The sequence below is a fragment of the Maniola hyperantus genome, chromosome 20, assembly GCF_902806685.2.
Source record: "Maniola hyperantus chromosome 20, iAphHyp1.2, whole genome shotgun sequence".
Taxonomy (NCBI): Eukaryota; Metazoa; Arthropoda; class Insecta; order Lepidoptera; family Nymphalidae; genus Maniola; species Maniola hyperantus.
Window position 1 is genome coordinate 3,462,966 of NC_048555.1, and position 15,589 is coordinate 3,478,554.

The 15,589-nt window shown below is 40.4% G+C and overlaps 1 protein-coding gene across 4 annotated transcripts in view; it reads right to left on the minus strand.

Moving 5' to 3' along the window:
• Positions 1 to 4,496: 4,496 nt before the first annotated feature.
• Positions 4,497 to 15,589, minus strand: part of fdl (fused lobes) — a 100,377-nt gene continuing 89,284 nt past the window's right edge. For 3 of the 4 annotated variants that reach the window (XM_069505509.1, XM_034979265.2, XM_069505510.1), the window contains 2 exons: positions 8,845 to 9,041; positions 4,497 to 8,073 (listed from right to left, as the gene is read on the minus strand). In XM_069505509.1, coding sequence (XP_069361610.1) covers positions 6,336 to 8,073; positions 8,845 to 9,020 — 1,914 coding nt within the window. In that variant the 5' untranslated portion in view covers positions 9,021 to 9,041 and the 3' untranslated portion in view covers positions 4,497 to 6,335. The remainder of the gene's footprint in view (positions 8,074 to 8,844; positions 9,042 to 15,589) is intronic. The other variant, XM_069505511.1, reaches the window with a different exon arrangement.

Sequence of the window (15,589 nt, forward strand, 5' to 3'; positions counted from 1 at the left end):
TTACTACGATTGTCAGTCCCATCGTGTACATGTGATGCGCTATAATTCCCGCAAATTGCTAATGCGCGTGGCAGCCATTTTAGTGACTTCAGCACTAGACTTGAAGTTTCGAGCTGAAGTGCGTTGCTTCATTGTACAAAAAACTGTTCATTGTTATTTTGGTTGCGAAACTAACCCTAAAAATTAACTTACTTCTCCGTATCCTTTTTTTATTTCATTTTAAGTATATTAAATTATATACATAGTTATTAATATTGCTACTTCGCATTTTTTCTTTCTTACAAATTCTCTTTCATCTTCAAAAAAACTACCATTAAAAGCTTTGAATTAAATTGATTCCATTATAATTTGTAAATAAAATATTCCGTTTGTAAGAAGTATGAAGTTACGAACAGCCCCCTAATTGTGTAAGAATAACCATTTCATGGCTATCGCAATCGTCAAGAAATCCTGCCCTTTGATTGGTTGATTCGCTGTTTACATTTTTTCACAGCCAATCAAAGGGCAGAATTCTTGACGATTGCGATAGCCATGAAATATTTATTCTTACACAATTGGGGGGGCTGATTTGACGATCACCAATGGCGCCAGCACTAGTTAACGTAAACGTAACTTTTTAACGAACGTTAGCGCTAATAGATGCTGAATCTACGCTTTTTCTTTACTTACGTTCATTAGCGCCATATTTAAAGGTTACGTGTCCGTCAAAGTTTGTTGAAACAACCGGCCCTATGGATGCTTCGTCACGCTGGCGCACTTTGGCACCCTAAACGGTCGCCTAACCGCGCCCACCGATTAGTAAGCCAATAAGTCTGTGACCGCCTTATCCTAAAGCAATGAAATAAAATTATTCCAAGTAGTTTCAACTTATTTATTTATCGAAGTACACCACAAAACCACTATAGCACCAAACATTACTTACAAAATGTACAAAATTGTGCATGTTCAATTCTATTTTTCGTTATCTGACTTAAAAGATGTGCAAATCACAGAAAACTTTTTGTAGATATGTTTTTCGGGCCACGTGACCAAGTGAAACTGGCCTGCTTGTAAATGGTAGGATTGTTAGTGTAATGTTATTTTTAGGGTTCCGTACTTCAAAAGGAAAAACGGAACCCTTATAGGATCACTTTGTTGTCTGTCTGTCTGCCCGTCTGTCTGTCAAGAAACCTACAGGGTACTTCCCGTTGACCTAGAATCATGAAATTTGGCAGGTAGGTAGGTCTTATAGCTGGCATTAGGGGAAAAATCTGAAAACCGTGAATTTGTGGTTACGTTACACAAAAAAAATTAAACTGTCGTCATAAACTAATAATTAGTATTTTCAATTTTCAAAGATAACAATATCGAGTGGGGTATCATATGAAAGGTCTTCACTTGTGCATTCTAAACAGATTTTTATTTATTTTTATGCATCATAGTTTTTGAATTATCGTGCAAAATTTCTAAAAAATACGACTGTTGTACGGAACCCTCGTTGTGCGAGCCTGACTCGCACTTGGCCGGTTTTTTTGTATTCAGTATCTCTTCCCGTGGACGGACGGGACGGTGTAACGGACCATCACCCACAATTCGTCTTCACTCCGTGTTTCTACAGGAAGCGACTTATTTGCCTATAGTAGTCTGCCTTTTAAGTCAGCTAAGAAAAAATCGATTGTATTGACTCATCTATTATAAGGCTATCTACTAACTAAATAGTATGACATAATATTGTGAATACAGCGTAATTGAGTATTTAAGATTTATTTTTATTATGAAATAATAAAATTAATAAATATTCACTGTACACCAGGCATAACGCAGAACTGAGTAGGTTCCTGCGGTAGTGGAGCGGTGCGGGAGGGACGTGTGATGCCGTGACGCGAGAGCTCAGTGATTCGTCTACTTGTGACAACTGTCACCCTCCCGCACCACTTCACTAGCGCAGGAGGCTACTCAGGCGCTATACCTATACTATCAATACCACAGACTAACATCTGCCATACACGGGGAGCTCTAGTAGTTGATCGTTGAACAACGTTACGTATAGTACGATTCAAACTTAAATGCGCCCCTGAAGTTTGCGCACGACGTTGCGCACCACACACATTTTGGGTGTTCGGGGAAGTGGGGAGGGTAACTGCGCACGTGTCGCAACATCACGCAGACGCATTTAAGTTTGAATCGTACTGTACCTACCGCTTGAGCAGTTGTTGTGAACTGCTCAGGCGCTCATGTGATTGCAGTTCGCTATGCAGTCGCAGCTGATTGGCGAAATGGACTTAAATAAATACGCTGAAAAAGGGCCATACAAAAGTTTTTGCCCCACCGAACGCATAAGTCACGCAAATTGCTAATGCGCTTGGCCGCCATTTTAGTGACGTCATCACCAGACTGAAGTTTCGAGTTGATGGTGTATTTTTATTTCGGCTGACGTCAAAAAGACGTTATTTTGATGTTAATGAGACATGGTTCCAGCGCAATAGCAATATGCGGGACGATGATCTTGGTGTTAATGTCTTATCACTACCTAGTATCATAACTCTATGCGAGTACACTGCTGCTATCAGCACGAAAATAGCGAAAATCAAGTCGCGACAAACAGGTCGGGAATCGCAGGTCCAGCGTACCTACTTGTTTTAATTATAGAGGTCAGTGGTTGGTCATGATTGCTTCAAGCTGCCCGTGTATGGCCGTTCTAAGGGCGTACACACTTTTTTTTACAGTTTACACACACTTTTGACATTTACTAAAATTTGAAACTTGATAATGTGAAGTCTCGCAGCTGCATAAATGTAATATTAGGGAGCGCTTGATACATCTTTATTGTACACTAGCTTATGCTCGCGACTTCCTCCGCGTGGACAACACAAATTTCAATCCCCTATTTCACCCCTTGTTGAATTTTTGAAAATTCAACAAGGGGTGAAATAGGGGATTGAAATTTTTAAACATAGCAGCCCTTTCATAGCGGACACCTATGTCATAATAGCTATCTGCATGCCAAATTTCAGCCCGATGCGTCCAGTAATTTGAGCTGTGTGTTGATAGGTTTCTACATATAGTATAATATGCGACGGGTCGAGATAGCAATCGGCGAAGAAGTGTGGGGCCCCGCCCCCCGCCTTATACCCCGATTGCCATCTCAAGTTGTCGCATAATTCTAACGCACTCATGATTGTTTACGAGATAGACATATTATCTACCTACGTAATATTATATTATTAACATAAGTAAATTATTTCATCACTATTAGAAAAATGAATCCATACTAATGTTATAAATGCGAAAGTGTGTCTGTTTATCTGTCTGTCTGCTAGCTTTTCACGCCCCAACAGTTTATCCGATTTTGATGAAATTTGGTACAGAGTTAGCTTACATCCCGGGAAAAGACATAGGCTACTTTTTATCCCGGAAAATTAAAGAGTTCGCACGGGATTTTTAAAAACCTGAATCCACGCGGATTAAGTCGCGGCCATCAAGCCGCTTAACCATTGCAGAAGCTCTAACAAACAAACATACCTATCTATGACAAGAAAAATCAAATATCAAAATCAAATCAAATCTTTATGTAGATTTCGAAAATATAATTCATATAATATTATCAAAACACAATAAATCGTCTGTATATTATGATGGTGTTTCTAGGATTAATCAGTTTTTATAGATGTTTGACGACCTCCCTGGCGCAGTGGTGAGCGCTGTGGTCTTAATAGTGGGAGGTCCTGGGTTCGATTCCTGTCAGGGGTTTGGAATTTTATAATTTCTAAATTTCTGGTCTGGTCTGGTGGGAGGCTTCAGCCGTGGCTAGTTACCACCCTACCGGCAAAGCCGTGCCGCCAAGCGATTTAGCGTTCCGGTACGATGCCGTGTAGAAACCAAAGGGGTATGGGTTTAATAAAAACTGCCTGGAAGGGGTATCCCTTCCAGGTTAGCCCGCTATCATCTTAGACTGCATCATCACTTACCACCAGGTGAGATCAGAGTAGGGTTCATTCCCGGGAATTCTCGAGCCGAGAATTCCCGGGAAATCGTTGGGCTTTGTTCCCGGGAAATCAAGCTCGAGAAAACTCGAGAACTCGAGAAATCATATTTGAGTCTATGAAATTATAAAATAAAACGATTTGCGTTTGCCGTTTGTTTTAAATGCAAAAATTTCATTTGATTTTTTTTTCTAATTAACATGCCAAAAATGGTGCTGTGATTGTAATTTAATTATAAGTTAGGATAAGGTTAACGTTTTCATGTTGAAATTTTTGTTTATTGTTTGTTTTGTTTAAAAGAAAGAAGCTAGAAGTTTTAAGTTGATTTTTTTTCTTTTTAATGCTGTGCTTGTGCTGGAGGAAACCACTGAATTTGTTGATTAATCGCATTATTGGAACCGAAGAATATGCAAATCCGTACGTAAATGTAAATTTCTCGACAACCCGAGAAGACCCGAGAGATTAGCCTCGAGAATTCTCGAGACCCGAGAAATTGATAAGCTCGAGAAATCATGAACCCTAGATCAGAGGCAGTCAAGGGCTAACTTGTATCTGAGCAAAAAAAAAAAGATTTGAACTTTATCTTGTTGTGTAGTCGATTAATATAATATGAGAAATTCTCTATCACTGCCTATGTATGTAACTTTAATGTACTATTTTGATATGAAAAGCTAAACAAACACACACCAAACATTTAGATCAATCAGTACCCTTATTATAAATGCGAAAGTGTGTTTGTTTGTTGGTTTGTTGGTTTGTCCTTCAATCACGTCGCAACGGTGCAACGGATTGACGTGATTATTTGCACGGGTTTATATAAAGACCTGGAGAGTGACATAGGCTACTTTTTATCCCGGAAAATCAAAGAGTTCCCACGGGATTTTCAAAAACCTAATTCCACGCGGACGAAGTCGCGGGCATCAGCTAGTTCAACATAAGTATTTCTTTCAGTCAAGTTAAATATTTTACGGTCCTAAAATACAAGGTCGTTTGGAAATAAGTCACTGTACCAACTGTATCTGTACATATTACTTGGCTTACAACATCACATGAGTGACAGAGACAACGCTCTACAAAGCCGGAAACCCTTTCTAAATGTCGATGTACAATATTTCCCGTCGGCTACTGTATAAGTAGTTCTTGCATCGCACGTGTGCGCGTGGTTCGTGCTTGTATTTAAGTCGTATCGGTATAAGTAAATGTGAGCTACTGATGGGCGATTGTGAATAACATTATTCGAATAATTCGATTGTAGAAATCATTCAAATAACCTATCAAACCATTCGAATTTGAAAAAAAAAGAAAAATATATAAGAATGTATTGCGCCGTCTCATTCCCTCCGATTCACATTTCATGCTACTAGTTTCCAAATTCGAATATACAAAACCTCATCTAAAAGTAAACTCTATGTACTGAGAAAAAATACCCAATTTTGTGTGGCAAATTGTATCATTCAACCATCGAACTTAGGGACTTACTATTTTGTATTCGTAAGTATAACCTCATCTAATTTAAAACTGAACTCTATGTTCTGAGAAAAAATAGCCTAATTTAGTATGACAAAGTAAATGAATGAAACTAGCGGTTTTATTCGAATTTGCGAACTAGCGGTCGATTGTTTCGTTATTCGATTGTTAATATTAGTAGTAACAAACCACAGAATAATAATTATTACATTATTACATTATATTTTTACAGAATAATAATTAATGTACATATAGGTAATTATTATTTTTTGTTTTGTAATATCTACATAGGTATTTTAAAGATTTAAGTAATTGTGTGTTTTATGTCACATTGTGCATTATTCCAGATAAATAACATTTAAATTGTGATTAAAATGGCAGTCAAATAGGTACCTACCTAACTATACTACTTAATTATTATTATTATTATATTATTAATTTAGTATCCCAGTATATCAATATTACAAGTACTTTTCTCAATTAAGCATAAATTATGAAATATTACAAAGTTATTAAGTTAATAATTATCTAAATAAGTGTAACTACAAAGCACTGTACAAATCTTTATCTAATTGTCACATACATCGATAACAATAAATTATTTTGTACAACAAACCTAAATAACTAAACAAGGAAGAATCGAGTCACACATCAGTACTCTTAGTACAAGTTTGCACATCTCATTGATAGATTTCGAGTATCGAATCGCTTCGTTTCCGCTGTAGATCATAGATAAACTCATACTACGCAGGTGAAAACTCGTACTAAACGTACAGTAACAAAACATTTTAGAACTATCTAAGTATCTACCTACATAAATATTTTGTGCGAGCGGCAGTCGCCTGCGCGGCATTCAAAAGCCACAATATAAAATTCCATCCTCCTTCAGGAGAACATCGTTCAAAGCTAGAGGCAAGCGTGGGGATTGTGAGAACACCAGCGCGGCCACAGAGGTGCTGCGTGGATGCCTTTAGCTAGTAACCGTGTTCTTTGAGTGTCCAATCTTAAGTAAACGTCCGCCGTGGCGCCCTCTGCACGGTCTGACCACAGTCGCTCCGCTAGCGCGGCCGTGCGCGGCCACACTCTCGCGTCGAGCCCGCCGGAGCCTAGCTGCTCGGTCCACTGACACGCCGCGCCGCCGTCCACCCGCCACGGCTCCACGCCCGTGGCCAGCCCAGGCATCTCCTCTATCCAAGGCCGGTGCTCGTATATCTGCTGCCACGAACGATACGGCCCGCAGTGCCCGTCGGAGCTATCGCGCCACGAACCGAACCCGCAATCTAAGTACCACGCGTCCACATGCGATAGAATAGAGCGATAGCCCGCGTCTAACACCGCCCGAGATTCCGGCCACCGCGACGAACCCCATATCTGCACACCGAATCGCTTTTTGTCGAGACGCTCGAGGTACGGCGTGTGCGTTAAACGCGACGACCAAAGCAGCGTCAATTCCGGCAGTTTACCACCATTAGCGCGCTCGAGAGCATGCATTGCACGCTTTGTAAAATCAAACCAAAGTTCCATTGGATCCGTGTCGTTGAAATGTTGCGCCCAACAGCGTTCCGATACCTCATCGCCTCCCAGATGGAATATATCATCGACTCCCGTCAGTTGAATGATTTCGGCGTATATGCGTTCTAGAATCGCGTAGACGTTAGGGTTTCGCGGGTTTAGTTGTCCACAAGGAGGCTCGCCGCAGTACGTGCTCCAGGGTTCGACTTCGACACAGTGTGCTAGGTGACCTAGACCCGCCATCGGACCCCAAGTCCAAGCTTTACCGACGTGTGCTGGCGCATCCACTTCGATTAACACGCGGATTCCACGCAACCTAGCTCTTCGGACTATAGCTCTCACATCGTCTGTCGTGTATACGGCTCCCGGACCGTAAGCACCGTGCTGTGCCAACTGCGGTGCACTGTTCAGTCTTAGAGGAAACGATTGGGAGTCACTGACGTGCCAATGAAATGTATTGAGTTTACACGCACCCATAGCGTCGATAGTCCGCAATATGTCACTAACGGGGAAGTAATTTCGTGCCGTGTCCAACAGGAGTCCTCGATACCGGAATCGCGGTCCGTCCTCTACAGTTGCCGCTTCAAGAATTAGAAGTGACGCAGCGTAGGGGTCCAGCCAGACTAGTTGTGATAGAGTTTCGAAGCCATGTCGAGCGCCGATGAACGAGCGTGCGGTTATGTCGACCGTGAGCCGAGTCGAATGACCGGCAGGGCGTAGAGTCAATTTGTAGGTTTCGTCGGTATCCTGTCGCATTCGTGGGTCAGCGGTGCCGTTGACTGTGACCCTAACGAGCACATCGTGGGGAGTTCCGGTGCTAGATCTCCTGTTCTCTAAGCCAGCATTTCTTTCCAGGGATTTTAAGTCTTCGACCATTAAATTGAAGGCATCAACGAGGTGCTCTTTTAGTTCCCGAGAAGGAGATGAGATCACTTGTAAGGAGAAGCTGTGTGATCGCACGTGTGCTGCAGCGGTGGCCAGGCTGACGGGGCCGGTGGGCTGGGGCCACAGCTGGGTAGAAGCACACAGCATGTTGCAAGTCGGAAGAGACTGCAATATTGGAGTTTCTGTTGCAAGGAACCTCTCGCAGCGGTCGTTCCGGCAAATCCATGACCATTGGGGAGCAACATTTCTGAAAAAGAAATAAGTATTGTTTTTACGGCTTGCACCTCATACCTAACTAATTTTACGGTCAAAAGGTTTTTTTCATAAGTTGAATTTTGAATGAGAGATGATTTTTTAAAAGTTTACATGAAAGCTGGCGCTTGAATAAAGCACATAAGGTCTTGTAGTCTCGGGAGCGTATGGATTACTCTAGTCCAATTACCCAACGTCGTCCTAAGCACAGGCCCAAGTTTTACTAGAAATGTCCTTAAGGCGACGACCTTCTCCCGATTAAATCAAGCCTTGGCAGACAGAATTTCGCATTTGTCTCCACAAACCACACGGAACCGCTGTAACAGTTTCCACAATTTGATAAAAAAAACTTACGTATATAGCGAGTGCCGGTGTCTATGCGCGTCCTCGTCGGTCTGCTGCCAGTACAGCTGCGCAGCAACCACGCCAGCAGCAACAGGAGTACCAATACAAGCCACCCAAGTACAGGAGTAACAACGATTGTTTCTAACAATAATTTCAATCTACTCGTCAGTCTCACCTTGTAGTCTCAGGGGCGTACGGATTACTCTAGTTCAATATTAGTCTCTTACCCAACGTCGTCCTAAGCAGAGGTCTGAGTTTCACTAGAACGTCCTTAAGCAATCTTCGGGCGAAGCTTCTCCCGATGAAATCAAGCCCTGGCGCATATATCCACAACCCCAGGCAGAGCTTTACGTTCATCCCGCACACGGTAACGCTGTAGCGATAATTATTATCAGTTTCCAGAATTTAAAAAGAAACTTACGCATATAGCGAGTGCAGGGGTCTATGCGCGTCGTCGTCGGTCTGCTGCCGCCAGTACAGCAGCGCAGCGGCCGTGCAAGCAGCAGCGGCAAGCAGCAGCAACGCCCGCCGCAGTCGGCCGACGCGCGAGAAGTGTGCCGACGCGCTCCGCCCTAGCGCTTCCCCCCAGGACTTCATCTTCTAACGGACGTCCTTCAACTGAAATGTCAAGAAATAAAATATTAATACATGCATCATATAATTTATTATTGCTCTCATGTTCAACCTCAACCTACTGATTCACTAACTCAGTGGTGTCTATCACCGAATGATACCTAGCCACCGGGCTCCTGCTAGATACTGAGTTAGCAAATCACCCCGCAAGGCCTTATTAATTTAAAGTCTGTTGTGGAAAGATTTTATACTAATCAGGCCTATAAAGATAATAATTACTTAAAATTCCTTGAGCGCTTTGCAGCGACATTTGGTACGAAGTAAACATTTTTAGAAATACATAGTTAGTGAAACACAATAATGTGCTATAATATGAGGCGGGAAGCGGATATATAAGGAAGGCGGAGGACCGTGTTTGGTGGCGCATTCTTGAAAAAGCCTATGTCCAGCCGTGGAGGCATGTAGGCATCGATTGATTGTACTAGCATCTAGATAATATATCCATTCAATCCTATCATAATCCACAAAATATTTTAACATCAGTATTGTTGGTTTAATCTGCGTTTATTTACGTACATACCTATTATTATATATTGTATGCGACAGGATGAGATAGCATTCCGGGTGGGGACGCCCCGCACACCCACCCATCCCCCGCGCTAGCCCAGTGTGGGCGAGCGCCTGACGTGCGGGTGTGCGAGGCGTCCCTCCGCCTCATACCACGATTGCGATCTCGACCTGTCGCGCACTATACCTATATAAGCATAATAATATGACTTTAATCTCTACCCGACCAAAGGGTCAATAAAAAGAGTCAAAAAGCTACTATTTATTTATTTGGATACGTTATGGGAAGGTATTGCTATTGAGTAATATTTAATTACTACGTAATCTGTTGTAAATAATATAAATAGATACATAAGCTTTCATAATATTATCTTTCAGTTTAAAACAACATATTATCAAGAGATTTCGTGATACTTGAAAGACACGTGAAATTGGCATTGAAATTTGAAACAGATCCGAGTGTATTGTTGCAGCAGAGCTAAAAGGCGCCCTAAGTGGCAGTTTTAGGTCACCAAGTGCTATTTTTCAAAAATATATGGAACATCGAGTAAAACATACTACTTTTTACTAAAAAGAGCCGAGTTTTATTTTTGAACTTTATCTTGCCATTTCACAGCAAGTGTAGTTGTGTGCAGTGTAACTGAGTGAAAAAAGTTATAATTCATCTTAACAAGTCTGATAAAAATAGGGATTCGAAAAGATATCCGTGTCTATTTCTGCAGCAGACATGGGTGGCCTAGATGCTACTTTTAGATCACTAGTGCCTTTTGACTTAACCTTTTTGATTTGGAAACTTTTTAGTGGATCTAATATTTATTTTTATACCGGCTTATGCTTTTAGCAAATTGAATATGACGAACGCTGCAGCGTTTTATTTTTATTTCGGACTGTCGTAAAATATTTAACTAATTTTGAAGAAAATGAAAGACTTCAATTCGCTCCCACAGCATAACATTTTTGATCACCACATTGCTATAATCTCTTTCGTGACTGGTTGAATTTATGGGATTGCTGCAGTAGCTATGCATTTTAGCCACAATCACACCTGATGGAAAGTGTGGCCTAAGATGGGACGCGTTTACCTAGAAAATATTCGGATTGTAATTGGTAGGAAACACAGATCGATCCAAACCTTAGGCGTATGAGAACTGATGGCACAATACGTTTCGTGCATATAGGTGGACTATCGACGACATAAGGATGGAAATTGGAAACTCACGCGACGTCTTGCGGTTCGGTGATAAAATGGCAAAGGGGGAAGATCGAAAAGTTTCTGCTTCATCATACTTGTATTCATGTATTGTATATCCATTTCAGTGGCATAAGTCATGACAGATCGCGGCTGGTCACGCGTTGTGTCTGACCAGGACTTTAGCAGGAGGCGGGGGTCAGCGACCCAAGTGGGTATTTCATCACAAAAGGTGCATTTAACTGAATTACTTTCCATTCAGGAGCGTCCCATTATTTATACGCCGTTTTATTCATTCATTGCTTCAATGCGATTGAAATGTTGCAAAATGCGTTTTTTTTGCATGAGAGAGATGTTTGAAATAATTAACAATGACAACTCCTTCTTTTTATGCTTCTCTGGTAGATTCCATCTGCTAACTTTTTTTTTTTTTTAAAGAACATTAGCCATGTTAAATGACTAATATTCCCCTTTCCTCTCCAACTAAGCGTCAAGCTTGTGCTAGGAGTAGGTACGACAATAGTGCAACGGGCGGGGTTTGAACCGGCGACGACTTTACCTGTTGAGCTATTGAGGCTCTGACTTGGTTATTGTCGGTTTCTTGAGTGAGTATTTTCGCCTTTTCCTCTCTTAGGTCAGTTTTAAATCGATTTTTGATAGGTGCATAACTAGTGGGAGGATTCGGCCACAGCCTACAGGTGTTATGCTTAGCTACCACTACCTTGACTATATGCTTTTTCTATGATTGATGTGGTTTGAGCTTAGCTATACGATTATACATCATGAGAAGAGATGAGGAAGTTAGGAATGGACAGCTTTGTTTTACGTTACAAATAAAATATGAATATTTTACACCCTAAATTAGAGTCAATAATTAGAGCCTACCTATCTGTAAGTTAAATTCAAAAAAATACAAGTTACGCGTTGTTTACTTTTAATTCTCTAAAGTTGTACAACAGGCTGTTTTATGGCTTAGTAGCGAATTAGCGATCTCTGCTCGGCAACCTAAGGATTAGGAAAACTTTATAGGAGGCCCATTCAAAGAAGTGTTTGAAATAGTGCTAAAGGTTGCCTTTAACAGAGCCGCTTCGCTGTGTATTCATGCTACTTCAATGGAAAACACTGTAAAATGTAGCGGCTTTTGTTCATTTTTTAACCGACTTCAAAAAAAGGAGGAGGTTCTCAATTCGTCGGAATCTTTTTTTTTTTTTTTATGTATGTTCCCCGATTATTGCATAAAAGGATATTCATATAATTTTCTAGAAAATCACCTTTATTAAACTGCGCTTGCACCTTTACTTCTCTAATATGTGGCTTGCTCAAAACATAGTTTGATGGAAAGTGGCAATCTAAATATACCAAAATAATCCTTGCTGGAATGTTTCGCTACATTGCTGCCGCGACATTGCTGCCTAACTCGGAATGTAATGTCATATAAGCTTATAGAGATTGTATGGGGACTAGTAGTGCCGCGACAGGACTGTGACAGCTGATGACAGCACTGTTGCGGCAGCGCTGCTGCGTGCAGCGTGGTTCGGAATCATACCTTAAGACTACTAAGCGTAACGGTTATTATCAGATGTTAGTGCTAACTGATAAGACCCCGGACCGACAGCTGAGTACGTGAAGCTCATAAGGAGGAAATGAAAAGCCCAAACTCAGACACCTAAAGTTGGTCATTCATCAAGTTTCCGGCAGGATTCAACGTTACTTAACCAGCGTGATCGTTTGATTTCAGATTTGGGCTACTACAAATCCTCAGCTTTATAGCGTAAGTAATTGTTTCTTTGAATATGACTCCCAGGGTGCCATAATACTTTTAATTCTAAAAGGATTTGTAAAAGGATTTAAATTCGATTTCATGAAATACAAACTCAAACACGAATAAATATATAATAATTGCTAAATCTTTTATATTATTTTCTAGACATATCATTTGAAATGTTATAAAGCTTAAAACAAGATGCCGGCCACGTTACCACCTTCTCTTATATGTTTTTTTAGTGTATCCGGTATTCTTACTCTCTGTAATTTTGTTAACAATAAAGTTGTTTAAATAAATAAATAAATGTATGTCATGCCCGTGTCCAATGGTGTTAAGGATTATTCTTATAGCGCTGTACAAACAGTCAATTTAACGAGGAAGGTTTATGTTAATGAATAACACTCTTAAATTAATTAGTTAATAGAACAGGTAGGCCCATCCGTGCGAGTCCGCTAGTATATACTATATAACAACACGAAAAAAATCAATAGACAACCTTGTGTTGATGTTGCCTTAAATATTCAATTAGGTAATACCTTTTTCAAGATAACAACGGGGTCTTTCGGTTTTTCAAAGTTACTAAAGTATTCAAAGCAAGTTACCAAGTTTCGTCGACTATGAAATGCACTATACTAAATCTAATATTAAGGAACTTTATCCAGGTCAAGTCATACAAAATTTTCGTTGTTCTAAAGTTTTCGCTTCCAATGAAACTGATAGCTTTTTACATGATTTTCCAAAAAAAGGAGAGTAATGTTTTCAGGGTTCATGTATGTGAGTTTCTTTATTCCACCATAACTTCTAAATGCCTTAACAGATCTGGATGTATGCGGTATCGTTAGAATCCTTACATCATCCCAAAGGATCTGCGGTTGTGTAGGGAGCTATGTTTAGTCAACCAATAAGATTAAAAAATATCACGTCATTTTTAAAAAATCTAATTGATCAACTGTACCTACACACTTTCCGCTCCGCAGGTGGTCTGGTGGGAGGCTTGGGTCGTGGCTAGTTAACACCCTACGGGCAAAGCCATATTGCCAAGCGATCTTAGCGAACCGGTACGATGCCGTATAGAAACCAAAGGGGTATGGGTTTAATAAAAACTGGCATATCCCTTCCAGGTTAGCGCGCTTTCACCTTAGACTGCATCATCACAGACAGACAGACAGACAACGAAATGATTCCTATAAGGGTTCCTTTTTTCCTTTTGAGGTACGGACTACGGAACCCTAAAAATAGGTGGAAACCAGGCCTTAAAACTGGATCACAATGCGTATCAAAAGATCTAAACAAAGTACCAGGCAAGCATGGCTAATGAGACAGTGACCGCTGACGTGGCTATGCAAAGCGACGTGCGCGTCCGTCACATAGACAAGTCGCCAGGGAACCGCCACACGCTCGCCGTGAGAAATGAGCCCTAATGAGCCACACTGATGTAATATGTATGACACTTTTCTTTGTTTTAAAATAATAATAAGGTTTTGAAGCGAGTTCTAAAAATAATTTGTTCATAAAAAGTTGATACTAATCGAGGAATTTCGTTAATATAACATTATGTACTTATAAGTTATAATGAAAAAATTGTCTTCACAATGCACATTTGCTCGTAAAGTGGCTCTTACTTCAATGCTATTTAAACTATAAAGTAGACTTTTACCACCGTTGGGCAATAAAAATATTATCAAAGTTACGCCTACAAAGCCCTGCGGGTATATAATGGCCGCCACTCGAAACAACTGTTTCGGAGCCGCCATCTTCCTCGCTAGCCTTCGGTATTTATTGGTATTAAAATTGGCGCCTTACTGTAATTTTCATCATGCCGCACTTGTGGCATAAATAAATATTTAAAAAAAATAACTACTGCAAGTAAGTATATTTTCTAAAATTCTATATTGGTTATTTATGCTACGTATCTATTCTACGATGATTCTACGCCGCGCCGTATAGTTTAGCTACGTCGTAGACCGATGTCCGTTGCTACGATGTAGCAAGCTAATAGCTAGTTTGAATTTAGTTCACAGTTTTCTTTGAATCGTAATAACTAGGACGCCAATAGCACTTATAAACTTATGAAGTACCTACCTGATCGATGTACATGAATTATTAAAAAGGGCCGGCGCTTCTTAGATCACGTACGGTTTTATGTGATGTTACTGCTGCTACCCTGGTAACTTTTTATGAGAAATACGATACGTGTTTCCGTGAAGTAAGAAAGTCATAAAAAATTAGCAGGAAGGACTGATGACAGAATAACTGTGTTTTTCAAAATAATTGTAGTACCTTTCAAATGTAAAAATTTCACAATTACTGAATTAAATAAAATAAAAATAAAAATAAATAAACTTTTATTTCAGGCATAAGTACACCCATAATTGTGTGTTAGTACAGAAACAATTCCTTAACCTATGTTAGTACCTACTTATTACTAGCTTAAACTTAACTTAACAACTAATTCTACTAAAATTAAAACTAATCCTATTTATAATGCCCGAGGGGGTCTCTTTGCACCTATGTGCGCACCACTCCAGCACCTCCAGAGAGGGCTATCCAATTTCGTGGACAATGCGCTGAGGAGAGTGTTGGTACTCCTCAACAGCCTGCTCATCAAGGACGCGGCACGCTTGCGCATGATCGCGTAGAAATCATCCACGCGAGCATCCGCAAACATTACCGACGCACTGCAGTGGCGATTAAAACCGTTAGCATTGGTTTAGTTTTTGCATCTATCGGCACTCCGAGCACACATCAGCATGTCGGTGACGCAACCTTAAAGTTTTTGCCCGTTTTTCGTTCAAACTTACTATAAGAAGGCTTTGTCATCTAAATATAAAAAAGGAAAAGGTGACCGACTGATTTATCAACGCAGAGCAAACTACTGAACGGATCAGACTGTGCATGCAGATAGCTATAATGTTTAAAATGACGTAGACATCCGCTAAGAATTTTTTTTTTGAAAATACCAACCATATGGAGGTTAAATAGGGGTTTGAAATTTGTTTGTTTGTGTAGTCGCGGGCATAAGCTAGTCAGTTCTAATAACTAAGTCAGGAATATACCTACTTTTTAAGAAAT